The following is a 16,814-nucleotide window of genomic DNA, read 5'->3' on the forward strand; positions in this document are numbered from 1 at the left end:
CAGTTTTTTATTGCAATTCAATTTAGTTTTTCTTTTCTTTTTTTTGTTCTTTTCATTTATTTTATTAATTAATAACGTAATCATTTTTTTATTTTTATTTTTTTAAAATCTCTACATGTATATTTTATGCACATATTTTTAACTTATATTTTTCTCACATTTATATATGTATATATATGTATATTTATTTTTAAAAAAATTAATTTTGATAATGTACTCATTATTTAATTTTTTTATCTATGTATATTCCTTTTATATGTACATGTATATATATTTTTTAAAACGAATATTTTCCTATATTTTTTTAATGAATATTTTCATATTTATATGTATATTTTACGTTTTTTTAATGATTAAATACTCACTTTTTCTTTTTTAAAATATACCAATTTTTTATTATTTTATATATGTACGGATAATTATATTTTTTTCTTTATTTGCATAAGTATATTATGTATTGTATTTATATATAAATTCTATAACCCAAAATTTTATTTGTAAATTATATGTATATTTTTAATCTTCATAATTTTCATGTGTATATTATACGTCTTTTGATCCTTATTTATTTGTTTGCTATCCCATCCATTGTATAATTGTGTTTACATTTAATATTTTGCATGTCATGGATTACCTTTTTTTTATTATTTCGTTTATTCATTTGCTTATATGATTTTTATGTCGATGATGTATTTATTATTGTTATTATTATAGCATTTGTATGTATAAAATCACGTTACATCATTTTTTTACTCAAATTTAAAGATAGAAATTTTTTAAAATTGAGATAATGTTCGTATTTAGGATTTTCAAGAGAATTGAGCCCTAACGTATTAGGTTCCGATTTTCTTCGTTAAATCCGACAATCGAGCATTTCTCTTCAATCAAAAAAATAAAAACTCATTATTGGGAATTCAACACGTTGTGTCCTAACGTATTGAATATGACGCATTGATTTCTCGAAATGAAGATTTTTTTTAAAAAATCATGAAGGAAATATTCCGAGTTTGAGATTCTAAAGGAATTGTGCCCTAACGTATTGGGTGTGATTTCTTAAATCTTGGATAAGTGGACGTTCTTTTAAAGTAAAGGAAATATTTTGAGTTTGGGATTCTAAAGGGGTCGTGCCCTAACGTATTGGGTGTGATTTTTTAAATCTTGGATGAGTGGATATTCTTTTAAAGTTTTATTGTATAAATATTCTGACCTAATTCATTTTGGGGGAAATTAGAATGTTGTGCCCTAACGTATTGGGTGTGGCATTTTTGCTTCTGTGAATTGGAAAGGGTCTTAATATGCAACGTTTTAAGTTTTTAAAGATTATATTTTTAAAATTTTCGACCTTAAGACATTAATTAATTAACTAGGTACCAATTTTTGGGCGTAATGAGGGTGCTAATCCTTCCTCATACGTAACCGACTTCCGGACCCGTTTTTCTAAAATTCGTAGACCAAAGTCGTTTTAGGTGACCCAATCACACCTTAATAAAAGATTGGTGGCGACTCCCAATTTTCATTTTTTAAAGTCCGCAACCTAAATTTTTTTGTTTTCAAAAAAATGGTTTCGACATAGATTTTATATGTATATATATATGTAAGATTTTCAAATTTAGTTGTCTAATCAAAGGCTGAATTAGTGATAAGCTGTAATCCTATCAGATCAACGATTAACTCTGAAGTTTAATGATTTGCTAAGTCCATACTACCTATATATATATTCTATATATGCATATTACTCTTGTTTTTTGTTCAACAATCATAGATATATGCTATCCGCCTGCAGAATACTATGCATATTGCATACATGGCTTGGGCTAAATTTGTTTGGTGCGATAGGGATACACGAAGCCTAGCGGAGTAAATAAGCTAGGCAAAAAAGCACGTTAAAGTCATTGGGCAGCTTAACCAGTTTAACTGCTAAGCATCTCAAAAATGTGAAACGTAGAGATAGCGTGTGACTGGAGGAACCTAAATCTTAAACACTGAATTTGCATGGCAGCACATTTTCTGGCACAGTTAGAGCGAGGTAATATTCAATTCAAAATGTATTAAAAGGGAGGAAGATAAAGGGTGAGTAAAGACATAGTTTTGGTTTTCATACAACGGAGTGGACCATAACCAGCCGAAACAGTTGAGAACAATAAATTCGTGAATTAAAGTAGTCGTCCAAAAATATCAAAGTGCCAGACATCTTTTACATATTTATGTTTGTCGGTATTATGGCTACTCTTGCCAGACTTAATCGGTTGGGATGAAGAAATAAGACGATCACGTGGACGAATGTGAAGGTTGTAGGTTTACAGTACAGCTTGAATGCACCATATATACCATCCCTCCCTCCACATACAAAGCAACTCAACATCTAATAGTAATAAAATTCCCTTCCAAAGCCATTTGCAGCTAGCTCACCAAACCATGGCTTCTAAACCAGGAATTCTCACAGACTGGCCATGGACACCTCTTGAAAGCTTTAAGGTAAGATGATCTCCTTCCTCCTGCTTTTGATTATTTTGTATATTAATTCTCTCATGGATTTCCATGCTGTTGGATGGATTTTTATAGTACATAATCCTGGGTCCTTGGGTTACGGAGACCATATACTCAATTATGGTTAAGGATCCAAAGGAATGGGACCTGACCAACTTTTCGGTAATCCCATTCATGTTATGGAGAATGTTGCACAACCAGCTATGGATTAGCCTTTCTCGTTATCGAACTGCCAAAGGCACTAACAGGATTGTGGACAAGGGTATCGAATTTGACCAAGTCGACAGGGAAAGGAACTGGTAATATGAGTTACATTTGTTTCTGAAAATTAATTAATTTTAAAAAGTGGTTATTAACTATTAACCATGAACATTGCAGGGATGATCAAATATTGTTCAATGGAATCCTGTTTTTCTTGGCTAACAAATACGTTCCCGGGGCTTCACACTTACCCCTATGGAGAACAGATGGTGTGATTATAACCATGTTGCTCCATGTCGGTCCTGTGGAGTTCCTTTACTACTGGCTTCATAGAGCTCTGCACCATCATTATCTTTACTCTCGTTACCATTCTCATCACCATTCCTCCATTGTCACTGAGCCTATCACTTGTAAGCACCTTTGACTCTTCTCTGCTCCATCCACTTCTTTATTATTAGTTTAACATGATACTGAAAGGCATAAATAGTAATGGACTGTCTGTGTTGTGTTGTTATTTTTTATTTAATTAATTTCTACGTAGAAAGAACAGGATTACAAAATAATCCGATTAGAAAGGAGGGCACTGTCTTGTTGTCCCATTGGACTTTGCTATATCATGTTACTTATATCAAATAGAAATGCATTATTTAATGGCAGTGGGGACCGACAACACAAAAGCTAAGCATTAGTTAATTATTTTATTGAACTAGAACTGAAATTTAAAACGGCATTTTGTTCAGTTTTGGGGCTCACAAACAGTTTAAACAATAATACATAGAATCATCACCAAATTTTATACTGCTTGGGGCATATATCACAAAATTAGTAAGTTGATTATATATAGTTTTTGTTAAGAATAATAAAGAATGATAAGTGTGCGTGTTGCAGCTGTTATACATCCATTTGCAGAACACATAGTATACTTTGCACTGTTCGCAATACCAATGTTGACAGTTGTGTTTACTGGAGCTGGATCCATCATCGCCATTGCTGGTTACATCACTTACATCGACTTGATGAACAACATGGGGCATTGCAACTTCGAGCTCATCCCCAACTGGGTCTTCTCCATTTTCCCTCCTCTCAAGTACCTAATGTACACTCCATCGTACGTCCCCTCTCTCTCTTAAAAATCAAATTCCTTCTTTGGGATTATGAGAACTGCACAAATGCACTACCTGCAAACGAACTAAAATAAGGGGCAAAAATTTATGACCCGAAAAGAAAGGTATGACATGGTTGTGGCACGTGGGCCTCGCTGTTAGATGTATAGCTTTTGTTCTTGTGTCTCACCTGACAAAGTTTGACTCACATCACATGATATGACAATGCGTAGAAAGTAGATATTTTATATTGTCTAATTAAGCCCGTAACTAGGAAATTTTACTACTACCTGGATACGTGTCAGCCATCTTTCCAACCATTTTGCACTTTGTGCAACTTGCACCTCCACAAATTAATTGATCTATTCTCGTATTGAAAGCTTGTCTGCTTTTTCCAACAGAGGGTCTCAGTTCTCTACAGATATCTCATCTGTTTTTCGTCCTTTACCTGCCTTTAATTAATGTTCCGCCCGAGAAGAAAACTTAAATGACGGTGTGAAACAATCATTGTCTAACGATTATATTTAATTTTCGGGTGTTGGTGATTAGATGATTGGTGTCTGTATCATATTGATATATGCTTATATCAATATTTTAAAATTTCTTTTGGGTGCTAACATATTGGGGTTTTTTATAAAATTATTATAAAAAAATAAAAAATAACCAAAATATTATAATTTTTTTTATTTACTAAAATATTATACAAGCTTTTTTATTTATCAAAATATATCAAAAAAATAAAAAACAGAAAAAAACTTGATAACAGCCTTATCAGGGCAGCACCAAAGGTGCTAAAGAGATTGGCGGCACCAATGGTGCCAAAGGACTAAAATGTTAGTTAATGATAGTTTTAAGGACCTGACATGCAAATTTATCATTTTAAAATTTGAAAGTTAATTGCTCCTGCTGTGCACTAAAATTGAAATATGGCTAATTGCCTTCTAAGCCCTCATTATTTATTATTTTCTTTTTATTCCCCTTCAACTCACTTTTTTATTTAATAACTCTATTTTAATTTATTAAATTTAATAGTTTATGTTTATAGATAAAATAGTTTATGTTTCCATTATTTTTTTCCTTTTGATTTAATATTAGTTAAGGGAATATATTAAATTTATAAAATTAAAATAGTTTAATTTAATAACTCTATTTTAATATAATAAACTATTCTAATTTAATAACTCTATTTTAGATTAAAAATTAAATTAAACTATTTTAATTTTATAAATTTAATATATTCCCTTAACTAATATTAAATCAAAAGGAAAAAAATAATGAAAACATAAACTATTTTATCTATTTACAAATTTAATATATTCTTAATAGACTTATAACATAAACATGTTAGAATATTTTAATTAAAATAGTCTCTTAAGATATTATGAAGCAACAAATTTTATATTTCAGTAAATTTTATATTTTAAATGAAAATAGAGTTATTAAATGAGAATAGTTTATTAAATTAAAATAGAGTTATTACTTAATTAGAATTCTAAGTTTAAATTAAAATAGAGTTATTACTTAATTAGAATTCTAAGTATCTTAATTATCACTTAACTAATATTAGATTTAATTAAAAAAATTAATAGAAATACCAGGCATGCCTTATTGAAAAACCAGAAGTAATAATAAAACTGATCACCCATAAATGTAACCCAAATAGAAAAAATAAATTATAATTATATTATATACTCTTAATAAATCTATTTAGTAAATTTTTTAAATAAATTATTCTCATCAAATTATCAAAATAATACATAAAATGCGAATTAGTTTATACTTTTTTAAATAGCTTTATTTTAGGTAAAATATATTTACTTTAATAATAAAATAAACGGCTTTTATGAGTAAAAATCATAGATTAAGAGCTTATTTAACTACAAAAATAAGTTGAGGGCTTGTTTATTAAATAAAAAAGTGAGTTGAAGGGGAATAAAAAGAAAATAATAAATAAGGAGGTCTTAGAAGGCAATTAGCCACATTTCAATTTTAGTGCGCCCCACTACCCACAGTAGGTTCAATTCACTTTCAAAATTTAAAATGGTAAATTTCATGTCAGGTCCTTGAAACTACCCTTAACTAACATTTTAGTCCTTTGGCACCATTGGTGCTGCCAATCACATTGGCACCATTGGTGCCGCCAATCTCTTTGGCACCTTTGGTGCCGCCAATGTGATTGGCCTGATCAGGCTGTTGTGAGGTTTTTTTTTCTTTCTGTTTTTTGTTTTTTTGGTATATTTTGGTAAATAAAAAATTATAATATTTTGGTAAATAAAAAAAGTTATAATATTTTGGTTATTTTTTATTTTTTATAATAATTTTGTAAAAAACCCAACATATTGATAGCGACACCTATTTATTAAATTAAAAATACTTTTTTGAGTGCTGACACAATAATGATTAATATTATTTTTAAAATTTTAAATTTTTTTGAGTGTTGAGACATTCATGCCGATACTCTTATACTAAATTAATTTCTTTTTTAAGTGTTAAAATATTTAGGGTAGATTTGGATGAGCGATTGGGTACGGTACAGTGCATTTAGTCTACTTTTTCTCTCATGTTACAGTATTGCTACAGTATCTAATCTCACCGTCACTGCTATTTTTACACTAACTATAGGTAAATACACCGCTCATCCAAACTCACCCTTATAATCGACACTCTAATATCAGATTAAAATTTTTTTAGGTACTTTTTAAAAAGCCGACCATTTAAAAGCTAGGCTCGCATCTTAAGGCTTGATGCTGGCCATTTATCGATCCCAAGCCTGTAGGGCCAATCAAGTTTTTAATTTTTTTTTTGTTTCTTTAAATATTTCTTTATTTAGTTTTATTCTTTAATCATTCTTTTTTAATTAAATTTTAATCTTTTAAATTTAAATTTATTCCTTTATATTAATATTTTAATTAAATTCTATGGTTTATTTTTTAAATTTTTTTTATTTCTTGAAATATTTCTTTACTTAGTTTATTTCTTTAATTATTTTTAATTAAATTTTATTCTTTTAAACGTAAATTTATTCATTTAAATTAATTTTTTAATTAAATTTGATTATCGATCATCAGTGTCTCATCACCTAGTTTTTTTTTAAATCTGGTATAAGGGTGTTGACTATCACTATCCCAGTACCAATTTTTTTTAAAAAATTTTAAAAGGCCAGCACCCAAAAAAATATTTTTTAATCTGATTAAGGGGTGTTGGCCATTAATGTGCTGGCACCCAAATTTTTTATTCAAATATTGGTATAAATGTATTCTAGTCTGATATGAGGTGAAAAAAATACAAGGTTACCGGCCATCTAATCCCCAGTATTCAAAAAATTATTCTTTTACCACCTGATACAATCATTAAGCAATGATTGTGTCAAAAAATTAGTAGATGCTGGCTATTTATTACCCACAACTCAATTTTAATGTTCATTTTAAGTTATTTGAATGACTGTTTTTTAACTAAGGTCATTTACATAATTAATTATTTTTTCGGGTTATTTAAGTAGAAAAGCAAATCTTTGAGGAATTCACCTCCGTCTTCCCGATAATAGTACTAATTGCCATTGACGCAGTTACATCATTAGACCCACAGAATGTCTTAAAAGCTAAGCATATATCACACAATAGTTTTTAAATGTCTACTTGACATTAATAAATAATGAAAGTTTAGACAGGTTTCACTCTGCATCACACTCAATTCATCTTTGGCCAGCCATTTTTGAAAATCCTGAGGAATTCAACTCCGATTTCCCCTGATAATAGTACTAATTGCCATAGACGCAGTTACATCATTAGAGCCATAGCATGTCTAAAGCGAAGCATATATAGTATAATAGTTTTTAAATGTCTACTTAGTACTTGTAATTTGACATTCAAATAAATAATGATAATTTGGACAGGTTTCACTCGCTGCATCACACACAGTTCAGAACCAACTACTCATTATTCATGCCATTCTACGATTATATCTATGATACAATGGATAAATCTTCGGATACCTTGTACGAAAATTCACTCAAAAGAAAAGAGGAAACGCCCAACGTGGTGCATCTAACGCACTTAACCACACCAGAATCCATCTATCATCTCCGCTTTGGATTTGCCTCCTTGGCCTCTAAACCTTACTCGTCAGCTTGGTACTTGTGGTTGCTCTGGCCTGTTACATTGTGGTCCATGGTGCTTACCAGGATTTATCGTCGAACTTTTGTTGTTGAAAGGAACCGCTTCCATCAGCTCAGATTACAAACATGGGCCATTCCCAAGTACGGAATACAGGTAAGGAAGCTTTATTAACGCAACTGCTAGTTGGTGCAACCAAATACAAAACATGTAGACATGTATAGTGTTAATTGTTAACATTGCTGTAATTAATTTTCAGTACCGCTTGAAATGGCAAAAGGAATCCGTCAATAACATGATTGAGGAAGCTGTATTAGAGGCTGAGGAAAAAGGTGCTAGTGTGTTGAGTCTAGGCCTCATGAATCAGGCAAGTTTTTCCCCCTCTTCCCACAAATCAATCACCATGCTTGCGGGAAAATTACATTAAAAATAATTTTTTTAAAAAGGTAAAAATAATTTTTAACGGAAAAGATAAAAGTATGATGCTAAAATGAACACAATGCAGGGTGAAGAGCTAAACAGGTACGGTGAGGTGTATGTGAAGAAGCATCCTCAGTTGAAAGTGAAGTTAGTGGATGGGAGTAGCTTGGCAGTTGCAGTTCTTCTAAATAGCATACCAAAGGGAACAACCCAAGTACTCCTTAGAGGCAACTTGACTAAAGTTGCTTTTGCAGTCGCCTTTGCCCTGTGCGAAAAGGGCATTCAGGTACTATCCCATTCCATTGCTTACTCATTAATTAGCTAGCCACATAAACAGGCAGTGCTTAGCTCTCCAAATTGTCAACTATGTCTAACTTTCCTCTAAGGAAATTTGAAGCTCTAACTCCATTGCGTTGTTTTCAGAATCATTTTCCTCTTTTACGGTATCATAATTTTTATTTTTAATTCATTGTAGGTCACTGTATTGCGTGAGGATGAATATGAGAAGCTTGATAAGTCACTTGGCACCAAATCTGAGGGTAAATTGGTTACCTCTAAGAGTTATAGCTCTTGCAAGGTAAGAAAGTCTTATGCCTCTAACCTAGTCCTTTGCAAATAAAAATAGTTGAAATGGCTAACAAGTGATGATGAATTATTGATATGTTGCAGGTATGGTTAGTTGGAGATGACTTGACCGAAGAAGAGCAAAGAAAGGCAAATAAAGGAACACTATTTATTCCCTTTTCGCAACTTCCACCAAAAAAATTGCGCAAGGACTGCTTCTATCACACAACACCAGCGATGCAGACTCCGACGGCCCTTGAGAATGTGGATTCTTGCGAGGTTGGCCTTGAAACTTACTTACATGCCCCATTATCTCTGAAATTATTTAAAATTTTCAAAAAATTTTGTTCTACTTTGTTAAAATATATGTATTAAAGAGTGACAATATGAATGCATGTAATAGAACTGGTTGCCAAGGAGAGTGATGAGCGTATGGCGCATAGCTGGGATACTGCATGCTCTGGAAGGATGGGAAGAGCACGAATGTGGTTACACCATGTCTAACATTGACAAAGTTTGGGAAGCATGTCTCAAGCATGGATTTCAGCCTCTGAAGGTCCCAACTCAATCAAAGTCCTAGAAGATATTTGGCGATTTATCTAATTAATCTACTTGATATCTATGTTTAATGTATAAGCATTTACCTAAATAACATTATCCTTATCCTGGATTCATCATGTGACTCTATCGGGTCATAGGTTGCTCTCAGAGTTAAACTATATATTATATATTATACTCTTTAAAATTTTAGGCTGTTTGTGGATTGTTGATTGTATAATTGCTTTCTTTGATTATGTTGATTTTGTTGGCCTTCCAACACGAATACTCGCCACAACAATACCTTGATTAATCTATATAAATATGATGTTTTAGGCCCTTAACGGGATGATATAGTCCAATAGGGACAGGTATAAATTTGATGCTAAAATCGATTTATTTTTTTATATAATATTGGAGTTTGAATTCATGTCAAATAAATATCTGATAATTGTTAAATAAAATTGAACAAAAAAATCATCTTTAGTATTAATATTACTGCTCCTGAAGTTTAAGAAAACACTTATTGACATTTCAAGCTTGCCCTTCAATAAAAAAACACACAAAAAGTTTTATCCTCCCTAAAAAAAATTAGCTCACTGATTTCAAATAGAAATATAACTTTATACAGCATTGGAAATGATCTTTTATCGCATGTTATAGACGAAAACTCGAAACTGTATACTACATAAGAAACACAAGTAAAATTTACGTTACATTGGATACGCTGCCAATAAACCACATGCTTTACATTGTAGCCGAAAACAGTGCAGGCCCAGATTTCCTCCTCGGCTTCGAAGTTGTGCAGCTGTATCAGATGGAGCCTTGCAGGTTACAAACAGTCAAACATATTTGGACCGTTCAGCTTAAGACCAAGTGTGAGCTATCTTTTTGTATGAAATGGAAGTAGGGTTGTCATTGAACAAAAAAGAAAAAACGAAAGGTAGAGCTATCGAAAGAAATCAATCCCTTGGAGGTGGAGATGAAATTAATTGTTTGAATCAAATCGGATCGGTTAATTGGACTGAAAATCGATTGCGATATCGGTTCAATTAGAGGGATTAGACCGATTGACCTGTGAATCGGTACAGACCACCAATTAAATCGAGTCATAAAAATCGATTGAATAGACAATTGAATTGATTCTCTTTTTATTTTTATTTTATATTTATAAATTTTTAATAATTTATTTAGTTAAACTAGTTGAACCGATTGAATCAAAAATTGATAATTTGATCTATTTAACTATCGATCTGATTTTGAAAACATTGAGGAGAACAAACACCACACCTATTTGAAAATATTGCAATGGCAATTTGCCATTACTCCAGCTTCGTATGATATAAATAAATAAGGGGATAAATTTTAAAATTAGAAGAAACTTTTGATTCAATGTATAATTTGATCTTTAAACTTTGATTTGGTGTAATTTAACATATTAAATTTTGGTTGCGTTTTAAATGTATACATGAAACTTTGATTTTGATTTTATTTTACAAATTTAAAGAAATAAGTACAACAATTTATTTTTATATTAGATAAATATAATTATTTGCATATGCAACATGTAAACTTAAAATGATATTATATCAATAATTCTGTCACTAATTTGTGAAAAGTTGAATCAAATCAAAGTTTTATGTATAAAATTGCACAAACCAAAGTGCATGTATAATATTGCATTTTAGATCAAAGTTCATGTGTAGTTTTGAGATTTATCTCATAAATAAAGTATGGGTTGGGCTTTTATTATATCATTTATACACAAATGAGACAAATATACATATATAGATAAAGACTTGGGAGGATGATAGGTGCTAAAAGTAACATGTTTTAGTCTCATTCTTAATGCATTTTTCTTGATTATTCGATGTTGATGGTGAATTTTATGTTCATAATCCTTTAAATTCATGTTTTTATACTTAGGAGAGCATTTGGGAGCAAAAAGAGTAAAAAACGAGCGAAAATTGGAAAATCAGAGCAAGATATAGGAGCCACACGGGTTAACCCCTTCCATATGGCCTGGCCACATGGCCGAGTGAGCCACACAGGCTGCCACACTGCCATGTGACATGTCATGCCAATTTCACTAATTTGGACCCTAAACTGCTAGAAAACATGATTTTTAGGTTTTTTTTGGTAATTTTAAGAGATATATATGACAAAAAAAAAGATAGGAGAGGGTTGTCATAGAATAGTCAAGAAAACAACTCGAAAAACACCATTGAAGCCGATTCTGAAACAGATTTCCGTTGAGCCAGTTGATTTATTAGGAGATCATAATGAGTTTATTTATTTCTTTCGGATATACTGTATCTTGGATTTTTTACTTCCAAGCATGAACTAATTTTCTAAATACCTAGAGGAGATAAACCCTATAATGGATTCTATTGTTTGATTTTTATTTTACGCATTGGATATTGTTCTCAATTATGTGTTCTAAATACCTAGAGGAGATAAACCCTATAATAGATTCTATTGTTTGATTTTTATTTTACGCATTGGTTTGATATTTCTAGATTATTTATCCATGTTTAAAGTGTTGTTGTAACGTCCCAAAATTTGAGTTTTATTTCTAAGTCGTGTCGTTGAACCTGTTTTTGCTTCTGTGGTTGTGTGTTTTATATGCTCACTCGAGATCTGAGGTTTGAGTCGCTTAAATTTTGGAGTTTTTTTAAGTTCCTTACTTGAACCCTTAGTTTAGAATTCTTTGTTTAAATTTAATTCGGTGACTTTTTATGATAAGAATGAGCTTGCTGGTTCATTGGTTAAGCATCTACTATTCTTTGATTTCGTGTTCAAGTCACGGTATATGCAACAAGGATTATATTTTTGCACTCTTCTACAAAAAATTGGAATTTAAATGCTTATTCCCTTTACTATTAACTTAGAAGTTTTCCATTTTCCTTTTTTTTATTTCTTATTCCTTTCTAAAGACTTGTTTTTCTTTTTATGATTACATTTTTAGTAAATTTTCTTTTTGGTTCTGTCCATCTTGTAAAATTGTTGCGTCAAATTGTGTCTTGCATGTTCTGGTAGGCTTTAAGGTAAGTTTCATTGTTAGTCTTTGTTGTACTGCGTTATTGTGCGATTTGGGATTTTTCCAAAATCTCGAAGATTGTTAATCTTGTTGTGCGTTGTGTTCTGGTGTGCTAGAGGAGACTCATGAGATGGCTGATGCCTCTCGTTTTACTTAGGAATTGAGCGTGCACTAGGATTCCGCGATAAGTAGACTCTAGCTCGTTTCGTGTAGAGAGTCAAAGGTTTTGACAAAATTTGATCGTCAATGCTTGTGTGTTTTGTGAATGTAATATTGAAGTGAGTGTTCGAAACTTATTTCAGGTTTGGAATTGCAATTGAGTGCTTCTACAATGTTTGGTAATAAGTGGGTATCGAAACCTATTCCTTTTTTTGTGTTTTTCTCTGTCAGAAATGGGGTTATCGATGGTACATGGGCTGCCTCATGGGCTTGTGTGTAGGTTGTGTGGGTCACACGACCATGTGAGAGCCTGTGTAGTGAAATGTGTAACTCTCTGAATTTAAATTTGGGGCCACACGGGTACGTCACACAGGTGTGTGTTCGACCGTGTGTAAGAAGTGAGGTGTAGGGGTTACACAGGCCAGATACACGGGCGTGTGTATAGGCTGTGTAATTTCTTGAGTTAAGATTTAGAGTCATTTTTAGCAAGCCACACGAGCGTGCGTCCATGCTGTGTGACTCAATGAGTTAGGATTTGAGTCACACTGGCAAGCCTCATGGGCATGAGTCTAGGCCGTGTAACTCCCTGAATTCAAATTTGGAGTCACATGGGCAGGGGATACGGGCGTGTGTCGAGTCGTATGTAGTACACTGGCTAGTACATGGGTGTGTACCTAGGTCATGTGATTAATTGATTTGTTAAAAACGGCACACGAGTGACCACACGACCGTGTGGAGTGAGACAGGCCACTGTTCGGGCATGTGAGCCCAAATCACCATATTCAATAATGCCGTAATTATTGTTTTGGGTGAGTGTGGATTACCTGTAAGATAGGTATCACTGTTTTGAATTGTATGATCTATTTTATTGTGACTATAGACTAGTTTCATTTATACTCTATTATAATTGAATGTGTGATTGTATCAGCATCTGAATTATACATTGATATATTTTATCTATTCTGCATTTACATGGGACGAGAGTTATGAATCGATTGAAGTATTCTGTAATGAACTAGTACTCAAACCACTAACGATATGGTCTGATTTGGGTGTAGGACTGTAAACACTACGATGTGTCACATCAATATTATTAAGTGTGTAGAGATAGACAAGTATTATATACCTATTGGTTTGTAGGGTGGGTGAAGATGGTGTGTAGAGGATGGAGTAGGAAATTGCATCTGAATCTGTATTCTATGACATGTGCACCAAATCGTATCTTTGTTATACTTGTATTTGTACTTATTTGTTACATATCAGTACTGAGTATGGATCCATTTGAGGTTGTAGATCTAACTGAGGAAAATGAATTGTTATCTGAATAATCAATGATATCTAAGTTCTTACACATAGGCTAGTTTGTTTATGTTAAGTTCTACAATGCAACACACTAACTACTTGAATAAATTTCAAGGAACTCTTAGGATTAAGCGGCCGACTGACGTGGGACTCGGCCATCTATCGTAATTAAATGTGTGTGAACATATGGTTTAATTTAGTATTTTTAAACTTCTAAGATTTGACTATGTTTCAGATATTGGATACTTTTACAACTTAACAATGATGTAAGACTCATTTTAATTACAACTGTGTTCTGGTTGGATAACGTGACATTCTAAGCTTAGCCTTCCTGCCTAGGTTGGGTTTAGGGTATTACATTTAGTTGTATTAGAACCAGGTGAATCAACACTCAGATTGTGGAATTGGGTCTCTATTTAATACAATATGTTTAAAATAAAGTATTTTATGGCATGAGCTAAATAACTAAGCCTAGTAAATGATCGAGTCTCCGACGCCGTCTGTAAGTATTCCTTCTGATGTGTTGCGTGTATATTGTATGGTGATAATTGATTCTGTTGATTAATTCTGCAATCTGAAATAAATTGTTATACGAATATGGAATTGATTTATGCGTTCTGACATTGTAGATACTAAAAAGTATGAGTTTATGAGAAAGTTATGGATGAGGGTCGCATGGACGACAAAGGCGTCATGGAGGAGCTCGAGTTGAGTCATCCTCCATAGGTAGTATACTCGTTTTGGAGGCCAGCGAGATCGTTGGTACTCCTACCGCTAAAACAAGGTTTCAGACTGTGCCAATTGAGGATAACCTCGTATTTAAGGCGGTGCTGCGAGTTTTGGAGAGGGTCGTTGTGACCCGTACTATGCCTAAAGTTCGAGGGTCGGTTACTGAACGACTTCAATCGAACGACACCAAGTTGTTCAAGGACGTTACTGAAGTTGCCCCTTTGGTGGTTGAGTACTGGCTTGAAGCTATCGAGTGCACTATAGATGACATTGATTGTTCACCTGCATAAAAATTGAGAGGTGTAGTATCACTCCTCCGAGACGAGGCTTAATAGTGGTGGTTGATAGTTGAACAGGGTACTTAGCTCGAATTGATTACGTGGGATTATTTTAAGAGCGTCTTTCAGGGTAAGTACGTTGGGGCTAGTTACACTGAGGCTCGCTGATGGGAGTTTATGAATCTGGTTTAGGGGGAAAGGCCCATAGTTGAATTCAAGGCCGAGTTTCTGAGGTTAAGTAGGTATGCACGAGCACTGGTTGCTACGGAGGAGGACAAGTGCGTGCGGTTTGAGGATGGACTACGATATGATTTACGTGTTCTGATAGCTTCTTAGAGAGAGTGAGTGTTTGCGGCCGTAGTTGATAAGGCCAAAACTTTGGAGGAAGTCAAGTGCATTGAGCGTGAGAGAAAAGATCAAAAGAGAACTCAGAGTAATATGAAGAAATATTATGGTCCTTCAGGTTCTATTCAACGCCCCAAGGAACGGGCTAGAGTTGACGGACTTTCTAGGAATGAGGTGTCTATTACCTCTAACATGATTCCATGTTGTACTGATTGCGTGAGACGCCATCTGAGCGAGTGCTGGAGAAAGTCTGGGGCCTGTCTCTGTTGTGGGCCAATGGAGCACCGTGTTTGAAATTTTCCTCACCGACCTGATCAAGTACCAACTTCTGTACCAATTATGACTGCTAGTATTGTTTAGCCTCCGAGGGGAACCCTGCAACCACCTAGAGGTCGAGGTATTAGTAGGGGTGGTAGTAGTTTTGGTAGGGGTCAGCGAGCACCAGACAGAGGTGTGACTCAGACTGAGGTTAGACAGCCAACACTTGTGTACGCAGTTAGACGCCGTGAGGATAAGGATTATGCCGATGTTATTACGCGTACATTCTTCATTTCTTCTATACCATACTTTGCTTTAATTTATATAGGTTCTACTCATTCTTACATAGCTAGTATTGTATCTATGAAACTGAACATCCCTGTTGAGTGTACTGCTAGTAGGATTTCTGTGGTTGGTCCTTTAGGTCAATCTGTCTGGGTTAACAAGGTTTACCGATGGGTGCCGTTAGATATTCAGGGGGTTGTATTTTTGGCTAATTTAATAGAGCTACCTTTTGGGGAGTTTGACCTAGTTTGGGGGACGGATAGGCTCGTTTAGCATCGAACTAGTCTTAATTGTGCTTCTAAAAGGGTAACTTTGAGGACAAAAGAGAATTGTGAGATTGTTGTGAAAGGGGAATAGCGAGATTACCTTACCAATGTAATCTCCGCTCTTAGAGCTGAGAAATTGGTCCGAAAGGGGTGCTAGGCTTACCTTACCTTTTATCTCCAACTTTGATTCAGCTAAAGTATCTGTTGACGACATTCGAACGGTCTGAGACCTTTCGAATATTTTTCTCGACGAGTTACCTAGTGTACCATCTAACTGGGAAGTCGAGTTTGGTATCACTCTGATACCTGAAATAATTTTGGAATCGATTGAACCCTATCGCATGGCACCGAAAGAGCTTGTTGAGTTGAAAGCTCAACTTCAAGAGCTTCTTGATCGAGGATTTATTAGACTAAGTGTGTTCTCGTGGGAAGCACCGATGCTGTTTATTCAAAAGAAGGATAATACGATGAGAATGTGTATTGATTATCGTCAGCTGAATAAGTTGACCATCAAAAATAAGTGTTCATTTTCGAGAATCGATGATTTATTTGATCAGTTCTTGGGACTCATAAACTCCTTAGTATATAGTCCCAAAGCAACGTTAAAATCAGGGACACTCAAATGGCGCACCAGAATACCGAGTCAGAAAGTGATGGTGCCCAACTTGTCATGAGTCGTCATCACATGCTAGAGGGTAAATGTAGAGCAAAACTCCAAAGTCAACTCC

The 16,814-nt window shown here is 33.6% G+C and overlaps 1 protein-coding gene across 1 annotated transcript; it reads left to right on the forward strand.

Moving 5' to 3' along the window:
- Positions 1 to 2,102: 2,102 nt before the first annotated feature.
- On the forward strand, positions 2,103 to 9,637 carry LOC107900564 (very-long-chain aldehyde decarbonylase CER1). Its single transcript, XM_016826206.2, is given in 12 exon segments — positions 2,103 to 2,475; positions 2,563 to 2,786; positions 2,866 to 3,098; positions 3,577 to 3,796; positions 7,684 to 8,059; positions 8,163 to 8,270; positions 8,409 to 8,609; positions 8,799 to 8,900; positions 8,993 to 9,145; positions 9,148 to 9,166; positions 9,291 to 9,352; positions 9,354 to 9,637. Coding segments are annotated over 12 exon segments (1,974 nt in total). The 5' UTR covers positions 2,103 to 2,313; the 3' UTR covers positions 9,468 to 9,637.
- Positions 9,638 to 16,814: the final 7,177 nt, after the last annotated feature.

The sequence above is a fragment of the Gossypium hirsutum genome, chromosome D06 (assembly GCF_007990345.1).
Source record: "Gossypium hirsutum isolate 1008001.06 chromosome D06, Gossypium_hirsutum_v2.1, whole genome shotgun sequence".
NCBI classification, from domain to species: Eukaryota; Viridiplantae; Streptophyta; class Magnoliopsida; order Malvales; family Malvaceae; genus Gossypium; species Gossypium hirsutum.